Source organism: Lissotriton helveticus, chromosome 7, assembly GCF_964261635.1.
Source record: "Lissotriton helveticus chromosome 7, aLisHel1.1, whole genome shotgun sequence".
NCBI lineage: Eukaryota > Metazoa > Chordata > Amphibia > Caudata > Salamandridae > Lissotriton > Lissotriton helveticus.
Window position 1 is genome coordinate 78,237,608 of NC_136068.1, and position 26,143 is coordinate 78,263,750.

At 47.8% G+C, this 26,143-nt stretch overlaps 1 protein-coding gene across 6 annotated transcripts in view; it reads left to right on the forward strand.

Annotated features, from left to right (window-relative positions):
• Positions 1–26,143, forward strand: part of ATN1 (atrophin 1) — a 200,559-nt gene that overhangs the window by 131,406 nt on the left and 43,010 nt on the right. For 4 of the 6 annotated variants that reach the window (XR_013598477.1, XR_013598476.1, XR_013598478.1 and 1 more), the window contains 4 exons: positions 959–3,693; positions 4,156–4,378; positions 8,272–8,980; positions 10,241–10,384. Coding sequence is in view for 2 of the 6 variants with exons in the window: in XM_078651530.1 (XP_078507656.1) it covers positions 959–3,693; positions 4,156–4,378; positions 8,272–8,980; positions 10,241–10,384 (3,811 nt within the window). In the remaining 4 variants the exon portion in view is untranslated. The remainder of the gene's footprint in view (positions 1–958; positions 3,694–4,155; positions 4,379–8,271; positions 8,981–10,240; positions 10,385–26,143) is intronic. The other 2 variants (XR_013598479.1, XM_078651529.1) reach the window with 1 other exon arrangement.

Here is a 26,143-nt window from a genome sequence, read left to right on the forward strand (position 1 = left end):
GGGAAAAATCTGTGCCTGCCGAGGTTGGTGATGCTGTTACCTGCATTATTGTAAAGGTTAAACTTCAAAGTAATTCCCCTCGTGTGTTGCCTCTTTTGTGGGGAAGCATCACGCCACCTTGTGTGTCTTGTGGTGGTGTACTTTGGTTTGATTTTTACGGGTTATGTTATAGTTCCTTGCGGACGTCTCATTTTGTGAGACGTAAAATAGTAAAATGCATGATTGATTCGTGGCGGGTGGTGCAGTTCTGAGCCAAATTCAAATATTTCTGAGACTGTTGATGGACTAGAAAATGTTATACTTTCCTCAATAAAAAGGCAAAAGAATGAACTCATAATATTTTACAGATGTTAACATAAATGGTACGCAAACCAGGGCAAGGGTTCAAGGTCATTAAAACCCAGCCCAGGCTGGCCTTTTGGGGGTGCAATCTCAGAATGCTGTGGCATAGTCTACAGTGAAACTTGTTGTGGGAGAATGTTGGGTTATCAGGTTGGTAGTTAGGTGCTGTGACAGGACTCAGAAAATGATGTCCAGTTGTCACCAGTGTGTGGGATGCCCAGGAACTCTGATCCCTTGATCTGTAATTTTAAAAGGGGCCTTCTAGTATAGAGAAAAAAAACTGTTCTTTCCCCAGTCGTGCATCTCTAACATTAACCAACAATGTGCGGTCTAGAATGTTTGTTTAATTCTGGTTATGTTTTCAGACCTATTGTGACAGCATTTCCCGGATGTGGGAGGAGCTTTAAAATAGAGATGTAGCTAACTCCTCACTGTCCTCCTGTGGCTGCAGGCAGTACTGCATCAGAATAGAGCATTTTGGTCTTTCAGCAGAACTGTTTCATGGCCTTTTTCCTGTTCTGCCATTTGGACAGTTTTATTATGCATTCCACGTGGCTTTCTTTGCCTGCGAGGGCCTAACTTGTTTTACAATCCTTTTCTTTATCATCCTGTCTAGCAACAGCCACCAGAACTTCCTCGGCCCCCACCGCCATGCTCCCCCTCTGATGTTGACAGTCTGGACGGACACAGCGTGAATGATGATGCCAGCAGTGACCCTCGGGACATTGACCAGGACAACCGCAGTACCTCGCCCAGCGTCCACAGCCCAGGCAGTGTCGAGAGTGATTCCGACTCGTCTGTGATCTCCCAGGGACTGTGCAAAGCATACCCTCCTCTTTTTTCTCCTCCAAGCCCTCCAACCGCTTCATCCATTCCTTCTGTGTCATCGTCCTCATCAGCATCGTGCCCTACCCAACACCTAGGGGCATCACCTTTGGCAGACCATGGCGCCGTCCCGGGCTCTAAGCGGCAGGAGGGTGGGATCTTTGCATCCCTGGGGGAGCCACCATTGCCGCAGGGACAAATGGAGCCCCAGGCCTCTCGAATCTTCCAGACCCAGCCTTCACCTCTGCCTTCTGCCCACATCACTTCTCCAGTGTCACTGCCCCAGTCGCTCCCCCATCCGCAGATATATGGGGCCAGTGTCCTTCCCGGAGGCCAGACGAATGGCAAGGCTATGTCTCATGGGCGGGACCAGGGGCGAGACCATCATCCGCCTGTCAAGTATCCACCTCCCACTACCCCCATCTCGCTGTCTGGCACTTTGAATTCCCAGAAACCCCATGGGAGCTCCCCCGTCCCGTACCCGCATGTGGCACCTAATCTTCCACCCCCCCCAGCCCTCCGACCGCTCAATACTTCCCCAGGGCTAAGCCAGCCCATTCCCTCTACTCACCTTCCTCCCTCGCAGGCCACAGGAGGTCCTCCGCAGAGTCAAGGGGGGCCACCTGCAATGCCCAGCATGCCTGCTCTCCCTGCTTCTGAGCCAGAGAAGGGCATCCCAGTGGGGAACCAGGCACACCACCACCCACAGTCCACACCTGGAGCAGTAGGTGGTCCTTTGAGGTATTCTTACCCTCCGAGTGGCCCTTCATCTCAGTACCCACCCGTTCAGGCCCCTCCAGGTCACACAGTGCCCTATGGTCATGCCTACCCTCCTACCAGCCTCTCCGTTTCCAACCAGCCGCCAAAGTACACTCAGCCTTCGATCCCTTCACACCCTGTCTGGAGCCAAGGCCCATCCTACAATAGACCACTGCCCCCGAATGGCCATACAAACTTCTCATCTGTTTCGCATGCCCAGGGCCCCCCACCCTCAGGTGGGCAACCACCACCACCGCAGCAACAGCTGCAGCAGCACCCACAGCAACACCCACAGCAGCACCCACAGCCCCAGCAGCACCCATTGCCCCAGCAACACCCACAGCAGCACCCTCTGCCCCAGCAGCACCCTCTGCCCCAGCAGCACCCTCTGCCCCAGCAGCACCCACTGCCCCAGCAGCACCCACCGCCGCAGCAGCACCCACCGCCGCAGCAGCACCCACCGCCGCAGCAGCACCCACCGCCGCAGCAGCACCCACAGCAGCACCCACAGCCGCAGCAGCACCCACAGCCGCAACAGCACCCACAGCCGCAACAGCACCCACAGCCGCAACAGCACCCACAGCCGCAGCTTCAACAGCAGCTTCAGCAGGTCCCATCCCAGCCACACCACCAACACCATGCCTTCCCCACTGCACCTTCTCAGACCTCTGTAGGCTACCCCCATGCCATGGAAGGGCAGCATGGACCGAACAGCCAACAGCATTCTCATCCCATGTACAGCAACCAACCCCACCACAATCTAATAACCGCCTCACCAAGCCCCTCCACCTACACCCTCTCACCTTCACTGTCCTCTATGCGGCCCTACCCCCCACAGTGTGGCAACCACAGTCAGGCCTCCTATAGCCAGGCCACCCCACCCACTAATCAGAACATCCCTAGCCAAGGGCACTACCCTGGCCCATCCCACTCCAATGGGGTCCAGAATGGCACCTATCCTTTCGTTAATCAGCCCCCACCACCGCAGCCACATCCTCCATTGCCACACCCTCATGCCACGGTTGGTTCTCTGGGCAGCACCCACATCCCAATCCCAGTAACAACAGCCCCAGCCACGCTTTCCACTGTAATTGCCACTGCAACTCCTGCAGCGCCTATACCAGCAGTAGCCTTCAAAACAGCATCCCCGCCTGTGGCGGTTATCTCTGGACCAAGCACCTTCAAGAGAGTGCCATCCCCCAGTCCCACCCAGCAGGCTCTTCCAGCTTATAAGGTAGGCGCTCCTAACAACACCCTGGGGCCCGTGGCAGGCGCTTCTGGATACCAAGGCATGAACCAGTCGGGTTTCAAACCCACCACCCCTCCATCAGCAATGCCCCCTTTCAGGGCAGTTACACCACCATCATATAATGGAGCCTCCCCACCCGTGCTTCCCCTTGCACAGCCTTATAAGTCGGTCACGCCACCTTATAAGCCAACCACTCCACCATACAAGCCAACCACTCCACCGTACAGGCCGGCCACTCCACCATACAAGCCGGCCACTCCACCACACAAGCCGGCCTCTCCTGCCGCAGTCCACATCGGCAATGGCCCACTAATTGTCCACAGTGGACCTGCCCCTTCCCAGCGGCCCGCCACACCCGTGGACGTACCTCCACCACTACCCATGATGCCTGCAGCTCAGATCAAGCAGGAGCCTGTGGAAGAGTATGAGCCGGTGGAGAGCCCGATGCCTCCTCATCGCAGCCCTTCTCCGCCACCAAAGGTGGTGGACATGGCCAGTCATGCAAGTCAATCGGCCAGGTAAGGCGACATATGCTCTTCCCCATTGTATGATGCCATGTTGGGTTGCGAATGAACCAAATATGCATCCTCACCTTCCACACTCATTACACTGGGATTTTTTTTAACTTCCCATTTTCCTGCTATCTATTTTCTTCTTTGCTCCAAAGTCCTCTATAGTACTTGTCCATTGTTTTCTTCTGTCCTACTTGCACTGTCTGTATTTCAGGCGAATATTTCTTTTTTTCCTTATGCTTTGTCTTTTTTCTCTTTCTTAGCTTGCTTTTCCTTTCTGCCTGCTCCCTCTATGTGATTCTTTCTTATTCATGTCTTTCGCTTAATATGTACTTACTGTATTTATGCATCTTTCTCACTTCCCACCGAGCTTTCTCAGTCTTATTGCATTTGCTGTTTCTGTGTTGCTGTATCTTATACCTTTCCATATACATCTCTTTATTTTTCATGTCTGTCTGTTGTTTTAAGGTTCAACAAGCACCTGGACCGAGGGTTCAACTCCTGCTCTCGGACCGATCTGTATTTTGTCCCCCTGGAAGGGTCAAAGCTGGCTAAAAAAAGGGCTGACCTGGTGGAGAAAGTACGGAGGGAGGCAGAACAGAAGGTGCGGGAGGAGAAAGAACGTGAAAGAGAGCGCGAGCGGGAGAAGGAGCGGGAGCGCGAGAAGGAGCGCGAGCTGGAGAGGAGCACGGTATGCTACACTCAGCCCTGTACAGTTCCAACATCGCTGTAAAAATCACAAACAATGTAGAGTACCTTAAACTGTGAACAGGGGCTGGCTTCGAGATGAACTAGGTTATGAAACTTGCTTCACTAAGCAAGTGATTTAAACTAACAGGAAGCGAAGTGTCTTATTTTTGAGAATTACAGCTCTTGACTGGTGTAATTTTCTATCTTTACATTTTGAGTTGTTTCTTGGATGTGTCTCTCATACAGACTGACTAGCATGTAAGAGCCAGATTAGTGTAGTGTGTAAGTAAAAAAAAATATATAAATAAAGTAGAGGAAATGTGTAGAGCAAAAGAGAATGCCTAAACTAATTTCACTCATCATCCCAACCCTTGCACAGGTGCTCAGTAAATAACTATTTCTCTTCCTTAGAGATGTTGGTTCGCCCAGGTGCAATTTATTTTTTATGTTTAAGCATTAGCAATAGGAACAGAACACGTTTACATCATAGTAATGACAATACATAATTAGTGAGGGTGATATGGGTCACCCACTTTAAACAAATGGCAGTTGTTGCATGGGCAAATGTGCACCAGATGTGTAAGTGTAATAGGCAAAGGGCACATAACTAATGATAAAACATATATCTAACAAATCAAATGTAGAGGCATGGAATGTACATAGTTACTGCAGAGTGTGGAGGCAAAGAGTAGTCAATCTCTTCTTTTGTATTGCAGGAGGTAACCTTTCAGTGCTGTTTTGAATTCTTGCAGAGCAGGAGTAGCATAATCATCTTATAGCAGGGAATGGGGACGGACCGGGGCTTTGATGTGGCACAAGGAGGCTTGGATGTGACTAGAAGGTTGAGGTTCATAGATCGTAGGTTTCGAGTTGTGCATTCAGATAGGATGTCGTAGAGTAGTTGGGAACTGAACTATTGACAACTTATGAAAGGAATTGCATGGGATCCCTTTCTTGGCCGTAAACTAGTAGTTTGCTTTGGTAAGTTGTACAAGGTTTGGGTAGTTAAGGACCTTATCTAGTGGTGTGAAGAGTTAATGGGAGAGGAGACTAAAAGACTAATTCAATATTCCAGTCTACTGAATACTAAAGAGTTGATTAGTTGAAAGGAATATGTGAGCATATCTTGCATTTAACCAGTAGTCGATAACATGCTGCTCTGGATGCTTTAGCAACAAAGGTTGCCATGATCACGGATGAGCCAAGACAAACCTGAGGTTTACTGTAGAGGATATACATTTCAAATAATCTGTTGATAAGTAGAAAGTGTGAATACGAGAGGTGGGTGCTGTTGATGAAGGAAACTATCAGATCTCAGTTTAAGGAGTTCTGGCTTAAGGACCATAATGCTGACTAATGTCTTGTGGTAGTGAGGCAATTTGTGATGTGGTACAAGTGGCAAAGGAGAAGAAGATCTGGGTGTCATCTGCATAAAAATGAAAAGAGAACCCTAGCAAGCAGATCATGTTACCCAGGAGAGGATGTAGCCTTATGGCTAGAGCAGTCGACCTCAAAGCTGGGGAACCGGGTGCGATTCTCGTCAACGACGCTCAACATTCTGTGATTCTGGGCAAATGATGTAATCTCTCAAAGATGAATGCGTCCTCATGTAACAAAACTGGTACTCATGTAAAGCTCTCTGATACCCGACGTCTCAGGTCTAGTTCGCGCTGTATAAAACTCGGAAAAAAAAAGATAAGAAGTGAATAGGGAGAAAAGGAGAGGGCTCAGGACAGAGTTTTGCAGAAGCCTCTCTGCTGTGTCTTTAAATCCTGTGGTCAGTGAGGTAAGAGGCGAGCCATTCTTTGCTAATTCCAGTAAGCCAGGAGAGGAGAACCAAGTGGGGTTGTTGGCAGTGTTAAGGCTTTGGATAGGCCCAGAAGTATTGGAATATAATAAAGTTGATTGTGATGGTCAGTGGTGATAAAGTTGGATACTTGTGATAGTAAAAACGAAGCAGAGAACTCTTTGTAGTTCCCAAAGTGTAGGTTTAGAGCAGCTCTTGTATAGAGCACCTTACAAAACCAGAGACTGCTCACCTAAAATGGCAGTTTTTCTAGTAAAGTTTTTAAGCAGAGGATTAGCATAGTGCCATCCACGCTGAGCTAGAAAGAGACACATTATTTTGCCATTTTCTACAGCAAGCCTTTAAGCATAGGACTAGCACAGTGGCTGCGACACCGAGCTGTAAAATGACATAAGCCTTTTACCACTCCATGCACAGTATTACAGCTGTGAATTGGTATAATACCATCAAAGCCAATCTGAAATTAATAAAAGCAAGCCCTGACATGTTTCCATATCATTGTGGCTCTTCAAGGTGGTTTAGCTTTGTCCAGATACAAACGAGCACCCATACCCTTTAAGGCTTTGAGTGTCGCATAAATTATGCAAAAAAGAAGCAGAAAACTCTGGGTTGTTCCCAAGGTTAGGTGGAGAGCAGCTCCTATAGAAAGCACCCTACAACACAAGCAACACTTTGAATCTGCTCAACTCAAATGTCTGTTTCCTTACTCCAATACACCAATCCAAAGCTGTGCCTGCAGTGGGGAAAAGCTTTTGTCATTTTACAGCTATACGTGGATGGCACTGCTAATTCTGTGCTTAATGACTTTGCTCGAAAAACAGACATTTGAGGTGAGCAGATTCAAAGTGTCGCGGGGTGTGCTATACAGGAGCTGCTCTCCACCTAAGCTTGAATACTACCCAGAGTTATCCTATTCTTTTTTGCATAATGTATGCGGCACCCTAAGCCTGAAAAGGTATTGTTTTGACTTGTTATAATACTGTTTCCTACAGTGTAGCACATGGAAACCAGAATGCAGCGGTTTAATAAGATTATTGGAAGAAAGATAAAAAGTCAGTAGATGAACTAAGAGTCATTTCAGCATCATGGAGAAAAAGCGGAGTCGAGGTACCTGTTGAGTTGAGCGGGCCTAGCTGAAGGGAGACAAGTTATCGTCTGTAGTTTCATTTTTAGAAAAAGTAGAACCACTGCAGGGTTGAAGCAGGTTGGTTTTGTCCCAGATACGAGAAAATAGTTGAAAAGAATGCTCACTTATCAACACTCTAGGGGTCACAACCATGTGGCCCTGGAGGCCAGTTTAATTTACCACATAGGCCATTGCTGCAGCACATAAAATACTTAAGTAACCTGCCTTTATCAGAGCTGCATCCTCGCAGGAAGTTCTGTGTTTTTGACTAGCAGCAGTTATATTGTTGAGCCACTTAAAAATGTATTTCTGATTGGAATTGTTTACCACTTTTCTCCTAACTTTAGATTCCTAACAGGACTACTGCTGATTTTTTTGGGGATTTTTTTTTATTTTACATTTTTACATCATTGTTTGGTAAAGCACTAAATAATATATATATATATATATATATATATATATATATATATATATATATATATATATATATATATATATATATGTGTGTATATATATATATGTATATATATATAATTTCGAACTTGGCTCCTACAATGAGTAGCAAGCCTGGCATAGAGTAGTCCAGAGTCTATAATCAGGCCAGCAGACGCCTAATACTTTGCAAGGAGTATTCTCCTGGGAAATTTCTCCAAAGACAGAGAAGGAATCCAAAACTGTGTGGTACTTGTCCTGGGTATGGTGCGCACGAAGTCGTGTTTGGTGAGGATAACGGGAAACCCTTCACAGTGTACACAACTGAGATCCCCAATGCTCATCTGTGTCTGATATTCCTACTAGAATGTAGGTTTGAGGTTCAAAGGGAGTTTTCTGTTCAGATTGACAAAGCATTCAATATGCAGGGATCCCACCTGCTGTTCTCCAGATATTACTAGTATTGTGCCATTCCATATTATTGCTTATTATAATATTATTTTTATCTTCTTCTTTTTCAATGCTGCAGAAGATGTGCCAGGAGAGCAGGGTGGCAGAGTGCCAGCAGCTCAGTGTTGTATCGCATAGACCCACCTTTGAACAGGGCAGTGCTGTTGCTACAGTGCCCCCTTACCTTGGGCCGGACACTCCTGCACTTCGTACTCTTAGTGAGTATGCCCGACCCCATGTCATGTCGCCTTCCAACCGCAACCACCCCTTCTACGTACCGCTGGGTGCTGTGGACCCCCTGTTGGCCTACAACATGCCGGCCATTTACGGAAGCGACCCAGCTGCCCGGGAACGTGAGCTGAGGGAACGGGAAGCTCGTGAGCGGGAGCTGCGGGACCGGGACCTGCGGGAACGGCTGAAGCCTGGCTTTGAGGTCAAGCCCGGCGACCTGGACCAGATGCACCCTGTGCCCAGCAGCATGGAGCACTTCCAGCGCCACGGCACCCTTTCCCTTCCTTCAGGGCCTGGCCTGCATCCATTTCCTTTCCACCCTGGGCTAGGGCCCCTGGAGCGAGAGAGACTGGCACTGGCAGCCGGGCCAGCTCTGCGGCCGGACATGTCTTATGGAGAGAGGCTGGCAGCAGAGCGGCAGCATGCCGAGAGGGTGGCGGCACTCAGCAATGACCCATTGGCGCGGCTCCAGATGCTCAATGTAACGCCTCATCACCACCAGCATTCGCATATCCACTCACACCTACATCTACACCAACAGGATGCGATCCACGCAGGTGAGGTGTACTGCTGCACTATAGCCACCATCTAGAGGGCCCACAATTATGACCATTCTCCACAGCGTCTCTTGGGTCTGCTGTTGTCCATCCTTTTGGGTTTCTGCCTCCTTAACGTGTTTTGACTGCTCCCCTTTCTATTTTTTCTTGTGTCTGATGGGTGTTAATACTATTTCCTTTTCTCTTTTCCTTCTGTCTAACTAACTGTTTAGGGTTTCTCCTAATTTGCCTTTTCCAAGCAACTGGCTGGGGGGTGGAAGTGTGGGTGGAGAGGAAACCCCTCTCTTGCTGGACACTTGTTTTTGGAATTCCTTTTGCTGCACTCAGGGTTGCTGGTGAGATAGCAGAACACTCCTCTATTTGGATGTCCTTGATAGCAACAGTCATGGCAGAATATTTACCATGTTTGGGGAGATCTTGGGCAGTGTGTTAAAATACTTTTCATGAGGAGTCGGTGCTACTAGAGGTAGCCTGTAAGCCTTCATAACACCACTGCCATCACATGGGAAGGAGCTCTGGGAATGAGTTGTCTTGCTAACTTGATCTCTTTATCAATGAGGAAAGTTACTTGGCAACTGTCTAGACGCTAATGTCACAATGTTTTACCTCAACTACTGATCCTGGAGAAAGTTTCCAGGATGTGCTCCATTTTCAAAAGCGTACAGATATTTAAGCAAAACTGGCCCTGTAGAAGGTACCTAATGTGGAGAAATACCTTTCTAGGTTAATAACGTTTTCTGTGCTGGAAAAAGAGGACTTCCAGTGCTTCTACCCTGCCTGTTCCCCTGTCACTCTTGACACTAAACACAATTGGTCTCAGTTCTACCCTTTCGTTCATGTATTTTCTAAATCTTTTCATTCTTGTATGTTAGTGAAGAATCATGGTGATCATCTGGACGAGTTTAGATATATTGTATAGTAGCAAAGAGCTTCATGTCCCTGAGAAGGGAGCAAAATGAACTGATCCTGAGGTCGCCTATTGGCGTGTATGGTTGGAAAGGCGTGCTAGTTGTAGAGTGATCTGTGTGGGAGGTGTTGACTCATGTGTATGGGGTTCGAAGACATTCTCTAAACATAATGCAGCTTTGTCACAGTGCCTAAGCATGTAGTGGTGTGGAGTAGCCTGACACTAGATGCTGTACCTTCACTTTTTGTTGTTAAGTTTTTAGGAAACTAGTTAAAGTTGTTGGAAGTGCCTTCTAGATTGCGACATGTTTGCAAGCCTGCAAAAAGGTTTTATCTTGTTATTTTTCTTGCCAGCGGCGGCTGGAGTGCATCCTTTGATTGACCCGCTGACTCCCGGATCCCACCTAAACCGCATTCCTTACCCTTCTGGGACCATGCCTAACCCTCTTCTGCAACACCCGTTACATGAGAATGAGGTGCTTCGCCACCAGCTTTTCGGTAAGGTGTTCTTTGGGGAAACTGTGTTTTAAATAATGTTTTGCATCATAAATCTTTCCTGGATTCACATGCTGTGCATTATTACGCCATCTGTGTCTATTTTTTTCTTCCTTTGGGAGTCAGCCACTAGGTAGGACTAACCATTCCCCTTTATGTCAGACATACGTACACAATGCCCTAGTGCATACTTTTTAAACACAATAGAGCCACCCAATAATCCCATGAGGACTGGGTATTATCAGTAACAAAAAGCAAACATTGTCCCACATAGGAATTATTTCTCAAGGATTTACACTTTTCAGAGATGTCACAATCGTGAACCAAAATCAGAAAATGCAGGGAAAATTTAATTTTTTACACAAATATTTAATAAGATTGTGTATTTTTGCATCATGGCAACACATATATACTACATAAATTCTGACCACAAATGATAGTAGTGTCAAAAACACCTTTTGCTCACAGTATGGGGAACTTAAATACCGTACAGCACATAAATTTCATTTTATGCAGCACTAAATTCAAAATCAAAACAAATGATGTATAAGCAAAACGGTTCAGTCACTGAACCCCTGAAAAATACCAGCTCCTAGACCCTAAAATGGACTGGTGTGAGGAATTGGCAGACTGCGGCAAACTCAACAGCTCTAAAGATACTGGCATGATCTCTCCCCCCACCATGGCTACCGAGGAGGGGGATTCTTTTGCTATCGCTGTGAGAAGGGCGGCTGAGGTACTGACCCTATCCTACCCTCAGTGGTTCTTAAGACTAATGTGGCCCCCTAGCCAACCGCAGTCCACCTTTTGCTTGTTTTCTGGCTACGGGAAGGGGTTCCAGCTGTGTCTTTACCAGCTGACCCACCACTGCGCACAAGCTTTCCAGTCTCTGCGTAGCAAGGACGGTGCACACACAGACCCCAAGGGTTGGGCAGCCAGAGATCGGGCCAGTCCACCACTCCCCTGGCAGCTGCAGCCTCCAAAACCCTTTAGTTTGCCCTATTACCATCATGGGCACCCGGTGGGAGGCAGGATTAGCCATCACCTGCTCTGTTGGAGATCTATAACATCCCATTCATGACTACCCCTCCACCAACTTGCACCAGGCTCAGTGAGAACCATCTCTCCTTTCTGTGGCAGGAAGCGACAGCTCTCTTGGCCAATGGAGCCATAGAGAGGGTGCCTACGCCAGCAGTAGGTCATGGTTGTTATTCACACTACTGTCTGGGCCCAAGAAGGATGGAGGGCATTTCCTTTCCTAGACCTGCGCCCTCTCAATGTCTTCCTCAAGGAGGAGAAGTTCAAAATTTGCATGCTTGCTCAAGTCTTTTCTGCCCTGGACCTGGGAGACTAGATGGTAGCGTTCCACATTCCTGTCCTGCCTGCCCACAGGCATTACCTGTGGGCTTCCAGCACTTTCAGTTCGCCCTGCTTCCTTTTGGCCTTACCAGCACCCCTCAGGTTTTCATCAAGGTGATGATGGTGGTTGCAGCTTATCTGCGGAGAATAGGGGTGCTAGTCTTTCCTTATCTTGACGAGGGGGTGTTGAAGGCGGGCTCGTCCCAGGCTGTTGTCTTCCACCTCCAGGCTACGGCGGACCTCCTTCACTCAATATGCCGAAGTCAGACCTGACTCCCTCTTACATGTTCCCTTTAATTGTAACTGTTCTGGTCTCTGTGCAGTTTTGGACATATCCTCCCGAATGGTCAAGGATATTCAGGCTATGATACTGAAGTTTAAGCCTGTATCTTGCATTTCAGTGAGACTGACTCTGAGGCTGCTGAGCCTCATGGCATCCTGCATCCTGCTTGTCACACATGCCCACTGGCATATGCGGGCTCTGCAGAGGGACCTGATCTTCCAGTGGATCTCTCCCAACATGGTCCGGGTCTTGGAGGGAACTGCAAAAGATCTGCAGGGGTGGTTAACAAACCGCAATTGGGTTAACAGCAGCTCCCTCTCCCTTCCTGTTGGAAGCTTTCTCTGTATTGCAGCGAGATTATCATGGGCAGAATTTGGGTGCCCAAAGAAGCATGTGCTTTTGTAAGCAAAGTTGCCCTCATTCACCGAAGGTGACATACTCCATCATCGGGCCTTTTCCTGGCTACCATGCCCTTGGTACCATAGGTCCCCCTTACAAGGCATTTACAGGTTGGCCAGAGTTGTTCCGATTGTGGAAACAATGGTACAGGCTAGGGAAAGAACACAGGCCGTGATAACCTGATTGGTAGGGACCCAGGGCACACTCAGTCAAAGTGCATCAGGTATCTGGCAGAACATTAAGGGGCAACCATGCAGAAAGGACACTTCCCCCACCAGGTCTGACAGTGAAAACAGATGCGTCACTCCTGGGATGGGGCTGCTATCTGGGAGAGGTGGAGATCGAGGCCTCTCGTGTCCAGCGGTATCCACATCAACCTATTGGAGCCCTGGGCGATCCAGCTGGCATGAAAGCCTTTTTGCTCTCCATCACGGGAAAGCTAATGCAGGAGTTCACGGCCAACACCATCACCGTGTAGCACTGCAACAAACAGGTGTCAAGAGGCCCTACATCTCTGGACATGGCTGGAACGTCAGGGTATATCCCTGGGGTTCAACACCTGGTGGGCTCTCTGACTGCTAGGGTAGGCAAAGTCAGCCGAAGATGCCTACCGAATCATGAATGGCGTCTCCATCCGGAGGTGGTGCAAGGTCTGTGGGGAGAGCCTGGGTTAGATCTATTTGCCACTGCCTAGAACGCACAGTCAACAGTTCTGTGTGCTGAAATTTCCAAGGCTGTTCTCGCTCTGAGATGCTTTCTGTCTCGAGTGGAGTTCAGGCCTCCTGTATGCTTTTCCACCCATACAACTCCTGCTCAGAGTTCTCAAGAAGATCAGGAACGACTGGGCCTAAGCCATCCATGTGGTTGCGAACTGAGTTCGGGGAGTTTGGTATCCCTAGCTGCTATGCATCGCCATTGGTCCTCTGATCAGACTGCCTCTTCTTGTGTCGTAGAAGCAGGGGAGGGTTCTCTACCCGAACCTATCAACGCTCCGCCTTCATGTTTGGAGATTGAGCGGCCACAGTTGACAGCTTTTGACCTTCTGCTAGAAGTCTGCACTGTTATCTTTGCAGCCAGGTGTCCCTCCACCAAGACTGTATGTGCCTGCCTTTGAGGCAAGTTTGTGGCATAGTGTACAGAGAAACAAGTTCACCCTCTTTCTTCTCCCCTCTGTCAGGTTATTCTCTTTCTCCTTTCTCTTGCCCAGTAGGGCTCTGCTCTGGGCACCCTTAAGGACTATCTTTCTGCCATCTCAGCCTTTTTGTGGTCACCTGATCAGCCACCTCTCTTCAAATCCCCTCTTGTAAATAGGTTCTTGAAAGGTTTGAAATATGTTTCCACCTTCGCCCTTCATCATGCCTCAGTGGGACCTTAATCTGGCCTTAACTTTTCTGATGTTCGCTCCCTTTGAGCCATTCCATAATTGTCCTCTGAGGCTTCTTACCATTAAGACGGCCTTCCTGGTGGCAATAACATTTGCACTGAGTTTCAGTGAGCTTCAAGCTTTGTCATCCAAACCTCTGTACCTTAAACATCTACCCAGACAAGCTGGTTCTTCGGGCTAGAGCTTCCTTTCTGTTGAAAGTTGTCACTCCCTTTTATTTAGGCCAGTCCATCACCCTACCTACCTTTTACCCTCCACCACATCACCCCAAGGAAGAGGAGTGACTTCATGTCTGGATCAAAAAGAGCATTTTTGATCTATCTTGAATTTGAATTTGAATTTAAAATGATTTATAAAGCGCACTTTCACCAGCGGTTTCATGGCGCTACAACAGACAAACCTCGAAGGGTGGGAAATGAGAGAGATAAATGAAATGTGAACAGAAGTAACGAGTGGTCTAGTTAAAAGCTTTGGCGAATAGATAGGTCTTGAGCTTTTTTCGGAATTGAGGATAAAGAGGTATGGACCTAAGCTCTAAAGGCAAGGAATTCCATAGAATTGGTGCAAGGGTGGAAAACTTTGAGCCTCCCCATTTCTTCCTCCGGAAGCGGGAAACTGTCAGGAGGGCTTGCGAGGCTGAGCGTAGTGCCCTAGTGGGAACGTAGGGAACTATCTCTGATGTAATGAAGGCCGGAGCCATGCCCAGTCGTACTTGACAGATGATAGAAGCAAGTTTAAACTGGACACGTTCACGAACAGGAAGCCAGTGAAGGGATTTGAGAAGGGGTGTTACATGATGGAATTTTGGGAGATTGAATACCAGCCGAGCCGCCTGGTTCTGTATCAACTGCAAACGCCTTAAGCTATATGCAGGTAAACCTGCATATAGGGCGTTGCCATAGTCCAGGCGGGAGATAACCATTGCCAAGATGATCGTTTTCAGGGCATCAGAAGAAAAGAAGCGGGATACCTTGCGTATGGTGCGAAGTGACAGAAAGGAAGAGGACACCACAGCGCTAACTTGGGAGTGAAGGGTGAGCTCAGAATTTAGTTTAATGCCTAATGTTTTGACTGAGGTAGAGGGGACGGGGGGAGGGCCAAGGGAAGGGGGCCACAAAAGTGAGGACCAGGGACTGGATGAACCACCCGTCAATACCAGCTCGGTCTTGTCCGGGTTAAGTTTCAGATGGTTGTGGTTCATCCAGTCCCGGATAAAAATCATAATAGACTGAAAATTAAGGATGGAAGCAGGGGAAGGAGATAGATTGAACACAAGTTGGAGGTCATCCGCATAGTTGTATACGTCGACCTCCATTTGCTGTAGTGCAAAAATTAAAGGGGAGATATAAAGATTAAACAAAAGGGGTGAAAGGGAGGAACCTTGGGGGACCCCGCACTGAACTTTCAGAAAGTCCGCAGAAAAATCACCCAGGCGGACGGCCTGGGTGCGGTCCCTCAGGAAGGAGGATAACCATACCAGGGCGGTCCCTCCGATCCCCGCCGCCCTGACACGGGAAAGCAGGATGGTGTGATCAACCGTGTCAAAGGCGGCTGAGAGGTCGAGGAGGATCAAAGCCTGGGTCTGGTTGGTATCCATACCCTCCCTGAGGTTGTCGAGGACCAAGAGTATAACGGACTCAGTATAGTGTGCGGGCGGAAACCAGCCTGTCGGGGGGCTAAGACTCCATGCTCCTCCACAAAAGTGCTCAAAGAACTGGTGACATGACGTTCGAGCACTTTGGCCAGAAATGGTTGGAGAGAGATGGGGCGATAGTTGGAGGGGACCGAGGGGTCTGCGCCAGGTTTCTTCAGAATGGGGACAATGACTGCTGTCTTCAAGGAGCTGGGAACAACCCCCTGAGTAAGAGAGCTATTGAGGAAGTGGAGGGCTGGGTCCGGACACGAGGTGAAAATGTGACGGAGGATGCGCGCAGGGCAGATGTCTAATGGGGAGCCAGATTTAACAAGAGGAATTATCGAGAACAGGGATTCCTTGGTCAGAGGAGGTAGGGCATTGAGTTGTCCCTTAGGAGGAGGGCACTGAGGGTCAACAAAAGAAGGGGAAGGTGGGGGAATATTGGCTTTGATAATGGCAATCTTCTCTATAAAGAAATTATTTAAGGAGTGGCAGAGATCCTGGGAGGGAGTGGGCTTTAGAGATGTCCTGTCGGAGAATGCCAGATTGTGAACAATCGAGAAAATTTCCCTTGATTGATTCTCCGCTGCAAGGATCTTAGAGGAAAAGTAGGCCGTTTTGGCGGCCAATATAGCCTTCTTGTATTGGGCCAGAGTATTGGTAAACTCAGATCTGAGAGAGGGGCAGTAATTCCTCCTCCAGGCACGCTCGGCTCGGCGCACCGCTAGTTTGGAGGTCTTAAGATCTTCATTAAACCACAGGTTAGCGTCCTTCTCTCGCTTTGAAGTTATCCGCTTCAACGGGGCAACGGAGTCACAGCTTGAGGAGAGCCAGTGTTCAATGGCAGTGGCCTGAGAGAGAGCGGATAAACCATGTAGGGTGGGGCGGGAAGAGGTTAGTGATGTGGATAGTTTTTCGGGATCCATTCGGCTCCATGATCGGACCCACACATTTTTAGGAAGCGGGGGCCTGACAGTCGGGTTGATGGGAAGGGAAAATGAGATCAAATGATGGTCTGACCAAGTGCAAGGTGAGATAGATAGGGAGTTTACCGGACAATTTAGGGACCAGATCTGATCTAAAATGTGTCCTTTGACGTGAGTGGGGGAGTGGACATGGGATACAAAATTAAGGGATTGGAGGATATCTGAAAACTCTCTAGAGGACGGGCATTCTGCTGGGTCTGTAGGCCAAAAAATTAAAGTCTCCCAATAATAAGATAGAGGAGTTATTCACCGTAAGGGTGGCCAATACCTCCTGAAACTCGGAGAGAAACAATAAGGGTGATTGAGGGGGGCGGTAAGTGAGAAGGCAAGTGAGGGGGGGAGTGGTAGATGTGGTACGAATGGCCAGATACCCTGTAGTGGCAATACCTGGCAAAGATAGTAATTGAAAGGGAAGGTCGGCTCGGGTAATGACCGCTACACCACCTCCTGCCCTACCAGCAGAACGGTCAGCATGTAGGGCATAATATGGGGCTGGGAGAGTGGCCAGTAAAACGGGGAGGGAGTCGTCACTAAACCAAGTTTCTGTTAAGAAGAGAAGATCCGGTGCGTGGAGATCCAACAGCACCGACAGTTCGTGTGAATGGGCCACTGCTGACCGGGTATTGAGGTAGTAGGCTGAGAGAGTCCTAGGTAATGTTGGGCTAGTATATCCTTCGGGGGGAGGGGGGGGAGGGGACAAGTCAAGAGAAGATATAAGGGAACGAACAGAGGCGGGTAGAGACCAAGTACCCTGAAGACTGAGGAGCTGGGGGGAAGTGTAGGTGATGAATTGGGCAGAGTGGAGTGCCCCTAGCCCCGGTCGGTCGCGGACGGGCGCAGACGGGCTTGCCTTAGGCGCGCCTTCGGCGCGCAATCGTTTTGCCCGCTGCGCCCGTCCGCTGCGCTTCCGGCCAATGCACATGTTTTTATAGCAGCGTTATGGGCGGTGGGGGGAGGGGAGGGGTTAGTGGCCAGCGAGGTGGGCGGGGCTAAGTCCCTCGCTGGAAATGGCGATCGAGAGGAAAGATTCCCCGTGACAGCGTCAAGTCGGCTGTTCGGGGGTTTAGAAGTTGAGTGCCTGGCTTCAGTGCAAGTAAGTTTTTAAAAACACAATAAATCACAAGTTTTAAAAACAAAGTAACAGTTCCTACAGCGCTCCCGGCTTTCCGCCTCAGGAGGATTTGTTTGTATGGCCGCGCTTGCAGTCAGCGCGCCCTTTTAGCCTGGGGGGAGGGGGGCGTGGCCAGCGAGGTGGGCGGGGCTAAGTCCCTCGCTGGAAATGGCGATCGAGAGGAAAGATTCCCCGTGACAGCGTCAAGTCGGCTGTTCGGGGGTTTAGAAGTTGAGTGCCTGGCTTCAGTGCAAGTAAGTTTTTAAAAACACAATAAATCACAAGTTTTAAAAACAAAGTAACAGTTCCTACAGCGCTCCCGGCTTTCCGCCTCAGGAGGATTTGTTTGTATCTTGACCGCACATAAGAGTTCTGGGTGGGTGACCAGCTCTTTGTGGGGTATGTTGGGCTCTGTGCAGAAACAGACCATCTCCTGATGGAATGTGCTCTGCTTTAAAATCTCTAAGCATTTGGCTAAGAAGCAAACCCCTGAGGGCTTGCAGGTTCATACCACCAGACCCAAGGCTATGACCACTGTGTTAGCACGTGGACATCTGCCAGGCAGCGATGTGGGACTCTGCATATGCCTGGACAGTCGGGTCTGTCGAGATGGGCACTTTGCCCGTTCGGTCATGTGGGACTTTAGGATGCGAAATTGTTCTGCAGACCCACCTGACAGCTGTTGCTTGGGTATCTATTTTAAGGTAAGGAATCTCTGGCTAGAAGTCTCTTATCAGATGAACAATTTACTTACCTTTGGTAACACCTTATCTGGTAGAGACTGTATAGGCACATATTCCTTACCGACCACCCATCCTCCCATCTCTACCAAAAGATTTCTAGGAACAGGGCTTTCCCCTTTCAGGGCCCTAGTTATCCTCACCAATGGTCAGCGTTCTTTGTGGCTCTGACCACCTGGCATGGAAAGTCCCGAAAAGAAACTGATGTCTGTGCGCTGGGGTAGCGCCTATATAAGCAGACCCGGTGATGAAGCATGCCACTACTAGAGTCCCCTACTAACGTACCAGAGTCTCTAACAAAAGAAAGGGAATCTTTTCCTTTGCTTTTATACTGACAGGGTACTTGTTTATAAGTAAAGCGTTTTATATAGGCAGGAGGATACCCCTTTGTTTTTTGCTCACAACAGCACCTCCCCACTCCTAAGGCTTTTTCCCCTGTCCTGAGAGTTTGTTCACGCCTCAGTCGCACTTATTCAAATGCTGATTACTGACTGGTATAGCAACATGCAAATTAGCTTCCACAAACTTCAGATAACCCAGTGAATTCCTGTGAAACATTCAGTCTTGCTACAGGGAAATAGCTTTTAGGCCATTATCACTATAAGGACATGTAACATAGTAAACTTTGAAACTTTTACATGTCTTAAGTTGAAATATTATGCACCCTGCCTTATCGGCAAAATACCTACTTTGGTACTTTGGGGTGACTTAATTATTTAAAAAAGGCTTTATTCTGGCAGGTTGAATTGGCAATGTAAATCTGAACAGTCAGGCTACAGTAGTGGGTCTGGAGACAGGTTTACGGGGTCACTGCAAATGGGTGGCACAATGGGTGCTTCAGCCCACAAAAGAAGTGTAACTTACAGGTCCTGTCCCATATACTAGGGACTTGTATGTAAATAAAATATGCCAGACAGATGTATACCAATTTTAGCGTGCTATACGGTGGGAGCTCAATTATTTTACTACCAGTTAGCAGGAGTAAAGTGTGCAGAGTTCTGTGGCCAAGAAAATAGGGTTCAGCAAAAAAGGTCTGGAGTGACCCTGCTGAAAAGGCAAATTTCCACCAATGAGCATCTGTCCTGCAATGAGGCTGCCGCTTTGGGAGGATCGTCTGTCACAGCAGCAGGGTCCATATATGGCTATTGCACAGCAACAGTGGACTGCCTTCAGTCTCCATCCCTAAATTGTGGATGTCATTCTGGCGGTAGACGTCCAGCTACCAAATCTGTTTACACTGGACACTGGGACAATTTTGTGGCCTGGTGCAATTCTTGCCATATAACCCATTACAAGCAAAATGATCATATGTTCTGCTTATTGTGCTGTCATTAACCTAGCAAGGAATTACCTTGGGCGCAGTTAAAGGTTAGTTGTTGGCCCTTTCGGCCTTTTTACGTTGACTGGTGCAGCCATCCTTGTTTAAATCACCTGTTATGCTTTTCCTTTAAAGCCTGGTCCACAGGTTTCCACCCATCCCTTTTGTAATGCCACAGTGGGACCTTAATTTGGTCATGACCTCCCTGAAATGTGCTCCATTCGAGCTGATGCACAGCTGTCCTTTGCGTCTCCTGATTCTCAAAACAGTCTTCCTCATAGCGATAACCTCAGCTTGTGTGAGTGAGCATAGGCTAAGTCTGTTTACCCACCATACACCACCTTTTTTCTGAACAAACTGATGTTGTAAACTAGAGCTGCGTTTTTGCAAAAAGTTCTGACTCCATTTTTTTGTCAGACAATTTATTACCATTCTGGCATTCTTTGCTTCGCCTCACCTCTCAAAAGAAGAGGAGAGACTCCACTGCTTGGATCCCAAAAGAGATTTGAGCCTTTACATCGGATGATCAGCTCTTTATGGGGCTCAATAGAGCAATCCAGGGAAGACAGTGAAGAAAGGATCATATCAGGGTTGATAGACCTCTTTTTATAAATCTGCTACACATTGGCCAAGAAGTGGCCCCCAGAAAGTCCAAGAGCTCATTTGACCAGAGCCAAGGCTACTACCTCTATACCTGCACGCAGAGTGCCTGTTCTGCCAGGCTGAGAAATGAGCATTGGAGCATATGTTTTCCCCGAAGCTCTAATGCATTGACAGCAATGTCGAGCACGAAGGACATTTCACCCGTTTGGTTCTGCAAGATTATTTTGGTCTACGTTTTAGTCGGATGTCTTTTCTGCAGGCTCACCACCGCTTTTTGGTGACTTTATATGCTGATGTTATGAATCTGCATACCGGGGTGCTGATGTTCAGCACCCAGTGTATTTGCTATGACCCCCGGTGGGTGCAAACTGGATAATCCCTGATTGGTAAGGTTAAGTTACATGTAGGTCCCTATTAAAGAGTATTCCGAGGCCTGCAAGTTAAGGTGCGTTAAGAGTTAAGATTTTGTTCTAGGCCTGTTCTGCAGCCTAGTTAGTAAGTAAATACATAACCCAATTGGAAATCCTAATTGGAAAGGTTAACTTACCTGTATGTCCCTAGTTTAGGATACTCGAGGCACCTAGGGTCTGTAAGTTAGGGTACCTTTAGTGGAGTGCAGCACTATTTGTGATGCCAAGAGAAAGTATGACAGTTGAAGCTCTGTCAAGTTTGACCTGTCAAATCAACACTTTTTGACAGGCTCAATCCTCCCTATGACCTACAAATCACACCTAAAGTGACACCTAAGTTCCCAGAGGGCAGGGTGCATAGTTCTAAATAGCAGACCATGTTTAAAACTGTGTTTTACATGCCCTGGTAGTGTCAAATCTCGAAAGTCATTTTTTCTCTATTGGAAAGCTGGTAGCCCCATTGAGTAACGTTGGTTTACTATTACTAATTCTAATTAAATGTTACGTCCCAACGGAACTAGCCAGAAGGGAGTTTCAAAGTGTCAAATTAATAGCTACATTAAATTCGATGTACTGCTAAAGTCGTATTTAACATAACTATTTTAGAAAAGTAGCCTTAAAAGCTTTACCTTTCCAAGTTTCCTAATACGTCCCTAGTAGCCTTCTGTGATTAGCCCAGCAGCTCATAGCTGCCAGGCCTGCCCTATGATTAGATGTGCAGTGTTTTCGGGAATTAAGAACAAAGGAGTCATCTGCTTGGAGGAGTTTCCCTTTTCTGTAGCAGGATGGCTGGGGAGGGGCTAGTGAGCTAATTAAACTTCAAATGCAAGTTGCCCCTGGAAGATGTTACCCCCTTTTTAGGTCTCGCCTGAGCCAGCGCATGCGCTGCTCTGGTGAGACTTTTAGTAAGGGCTTCGGAAAATGCTACCACCGCATTTGGTAGTGGCCTAGAGCTTGCGGTTACGCGCGGGCGCGTGCTTACAAGCACAGGCGCCATCTCGCGGACACCCTCACAGCCACGATCACTTTTACTATCACGTCAGTTTCACGGCCGCGCAGTTTGTTTAACTTTTAGCGCGAGGCGCTCGCTCTTGTCTCTTCGTAATGTTTAGAAACACAGCAAGGTACGAAGTCCGAGGCCTTCCTTACTGGTACCCCTTTGGGACAGATTCAGAACTTGCAATAAAGTATTGAAGAAAAGATTCTCATTGTTTGAGTATCTACTTCCTAGTGGAAGTAGCAATGTCAATACCAGCACTGCCCGCCTCCTTTCTAGAGCAATTCACTTTACTACAACCCGAACACCAAAACCAGTAGTTAAAAACATTACTCCCCGTTCGCCTGCCGTCATGTCCAGATTTTCAGCTTCGTAATTCTTACCACTCCCAAGCGAGCCCGAAATTCCTAACGCAGGCAGCAAGGGCACTCCTGGACCAGGGTGTTCTAAGGATCAACACTTTTCACAGACCTCGCAGATCCTTTATCTTTTGTGTTTGGGTGTAGTTATTAGACGGATCCATCATAGGCACAAGTTACCTTCAGTAATGCTCTTCCAGGTGGATACTCGTCTAACCGCAGATTCCACACTACCGTCCGTCCTTCCCGTTCTGTGGAATGTACTTTTCACCATCCATAAAAAGATTCCAGACTAGACATCTGCACACTGCCTTTTTTTGATCAGTTAATAATCTCCACAACCTTCAATGCAGACAATCAAGAAAGAAACAGATGTCCGCACGCAAGAGTGGGGCCTATAGGTTGCTCTAGGGTCATGGCATGACATAGCTTACATGGAGCTGCAGACACCACTGACCGGTATGTGGGAGCAGTGCTGCTAAAAATCACCAGATCCTTTCTCATGCCTGGGGTTTTTCACAAGATGAAGGATCTCAGATAAGAGTATCCACCACAAACAGAATTACCGAAGGTAAGTAACTTGTTCATTTCCACTAGATGCAGCGCATACAGCCAGTAGGGAGATATGCACCAATGCCACCCTTAGGAGACATGCCTAGCTAAGGCCTTATATAAGAGGTTCAGGCATCCATAATTAATATGGATTTTATGAGGGAACCCTTTTTGGAGCTGTGGTTGATGACTCCCAACAAAAAGAAAAGCATAATGGCACAGCATACACCATGGGAGCCTACAGTTCAGAGAGTCCTTTAAAAGATCAGCTACATCTATATGGGCGTGGGGAGGATTTTCAACTTAACATCCAACAGACCACATTGGCGCTACAAGCATTCGCCCACAGTGGTGCTATGCCACGGGAAACATTCTTTACGACGCAACTTTTACCACGCAGTGCCTTTACCACGCAGGTTTTTCAACGCAAGTCATTACAACGAATTGCGCTGGGGAGCGCTCTAGGATAGGTAATAGTTTAATTTACTATCCAACACATTCCCTACTATCCAGGGGGACTGGAGTTGGAATAGTAAATTAAACTATTCACTATCCAGCGCCCCCCAACGCAAGTCGTTGTAACGACTTGCGTTGAAAAACCTGCGTTGTAAAGGCATGCGTAGTAAAAGCATGCGTTGTATCAACGTACATCCCTATCCCACAACTCTAAGGCATCCCTTTCAAAACATCGCCGGGAGAAGAGGACAAAACCTGCCACCCCCCTACGAAGAGGGTCAACCCTTCCGTAAATTTGCTTTCACATAAAGCATCTCTGACTTCTAACACATGTAGAGGGCAGTATAGGATTTTTCCTCCAGGAGTGGAGAGAAATTACCTGTGACGCATGGGTACTCCACATAAAATACATACACTGTATTGGCTAACAAAACTGACTATCGCATAACCAACAAAGGAAAAGAGCTTGCAAACAAGAACTACTTCTATTGCAACAGGAGATGAAGACCTCATACAAAAAAGGAATACTAAAGGATGTACCAAGGAAAGACCCAAAATTCGAGTGGACTCTGTATACTTCCTTATGGGCAAACAAGAGTTGACACTTAAGCGCATCATAGACCTCAGATTCTTGAACATGTTTGTCAAAACACAAAAGTTTATTGTGACCACAAAGTCGCCCCACTCTTAAAGATATGGGGACTACATGGCTTCTGTAGACCTTTAGACCTTTAGGATGGCTACTTCCACATCCCGATGAAAAACAAATTCAACAAGTACCTCAGGTTTTTGGTAAACCATTTGCATTTCCAATTCATAGTGCACCGCTTTGGGATACATTCAGCCCAGAGGGTATTTCCAAAATATCTTGCAGTGGAATAGAGAAAGCGAGGGATGTATGCATACTCCTTCCTGGATGACTGGCTGCTAAAGGCAAGTTTGCTGGCACTATGCCAAAAAACAGGCAGACAGTGATGCAAATGCTACACAAACTGGAGTTCTCCCTAAACTCACAGAATTCATCCACAGTTCCCACCAGAGAGAAGGCATAGTTAGCAGCTACACAATACTTTGTGAGAATCATACCATTCCTGATATAAGGGGGGATTTTGATATTGATACAGTGAACTCACCTCCACCAGAAGGCACAGTCTGAAAGGGAGAACAGCGAAGAATATGTTGAGCATGATGGCCTTTTGCGTACCACTAATTAATTTCTCCAGACTGCATGAGATCAATCTAGGAAGGGCTGCAGAACCAGTGGACACAATCAATGTGGGACTAGAAAGAGCTTGTGGTTATCACAGAGAGGGTAAAAATAGAAATACAATGGTGGAAGGGAGAATATATCACAAAAGGCAGACCTTTCAACTAGCTGTTCCCTTCTGTGACCCTTACAACAAATGCATCCCACACAAAGTTGGGTGCACACTTGGGGAAACTGAGGAAAAGGGGTAATGGAACTATCAAGAAGTGAAACACGTAAACCTGCTTGAACTCAAAACACCCTTTCTGAAATGGAATGCCTGCCACGTGCATATTGAGTTGGTGTTAGTTTAGATCCAAACAAATAACAAAATAGTGATGTTCTTCCTAAATAACAAGGTTGAATGTCCTATGCAAACAAACAGGAACTACGGAAATGTTCAATGTAAAGAAACATAAAAGTAATAGCCATACCCATGCTAGACCTACAAAAGGTGGAAGGAGACCAGCAGGTACCTCACATGAGTGGAAACTCAATCAGGAGGTAGTGCAGGAAATGTTTGTGAGAGGGGGACGCCACCAATAGACCTGTGTGCAAAATATGCAAGCGCAAAATGCTAGAATTTCTCCTCCTGGTATCCACACCACACATCCTAAGAGAATGCCCTATTGATACACTGTACAGAAAAGGGGGTGGTGATGAACAGAGTGTCTGAATTAAGCAGACCACTCTTACCCAGTCCAAAGATCAGGGCTTGATCCATCACCGTTATTTATCTCACTGCCCCATCCCAGCTCAGAACCTGGCTATATGCAAATTAGTCTGTCCCTGGCCCAGTGCATCATGGGAACAGGGCAGACCAAACTACCAAGCCAATTCTTCACCAGAAAGGAGACAAGCTACCGGGGACCGGTTTCTGGCATTTCAGCCTCTTCGGCCCGGCTTGCTTGAATCCTGATGGAGCAGTGAGAAAGGGACTCATGTCTGAGTATACCCTGCCACACCTATAGTGGCCAAAAACGATACAGAAAAGGGGGTGGTGATGAACAGAGTGTCTGAATTAAGCAGACCACTCTTACCCAGTCCAAAGATCAGGGCTTGATCCATCACCGTTATTTATCTCACTGCCCCATCCCAGCTCAGAACCTGGCTATATGCAAATTAGTCTGTCCCTGGCCCAGTGCATCATGGGAACAGGGCAGACCAAACTACCAAGCCAATTCTTCACCAGAAAGGAGACAAGCTACCGGGGACCGGTTTCTGGCATTTCAGCCTCTTCGGCCCGGCTTGCTTGAATCCTGATGGAGCAGTGAGAAAGGGACTCATGTCTGAGTATACCCTGCCACACCTATAGTGGCCAAAAACGATACAGAAAAGGGGGTGGTGATGAACAGAGTGTCTGAATTAAGCAGACCACTCTTACCCAGTCCAAAGATCAGGGCTTGATCCATCACCGTTATTTATCTCACTGCCCCATCCCAGCTCAGAACCTGGCTATATGCAAATTAGTCTGTCCCTGGCCCAGTGCATCATGGGAACAGGGCAGACCAAACTACCAAGCCAATTCTTCACCAGAAAGGAGACAAGCTACCGGGGACCGGTTTCTGGCATTTCAGCCTCTTCGGCCCGGCTTGCTTGAATCCTGATGGAGCAGTGAGAAAGGGACTCATGTCTGAGTATACCCTGCCACACCTATAGTGGCCAAAAACGATACAGAAAAGGGGGTGGTGATGAACAGAGTGTCTGAATTAAGCAGACCACTCTTACCCAGTCCAAAGATCAGGGCTTGATCCATCACCGTTATTTATCTCACTGCCCCATCCCAGCTCAGAACCTGGCTATATGCAAATTAGTCTGTCCCTGGCCCAGTGCATCATGGGAACAGGGCAGACCAAACTACCAAGCCAATTCTTCACCAGAAAGGAGACAAGCTACCGGGGACCGGTTTCTGGCATTTCAGCC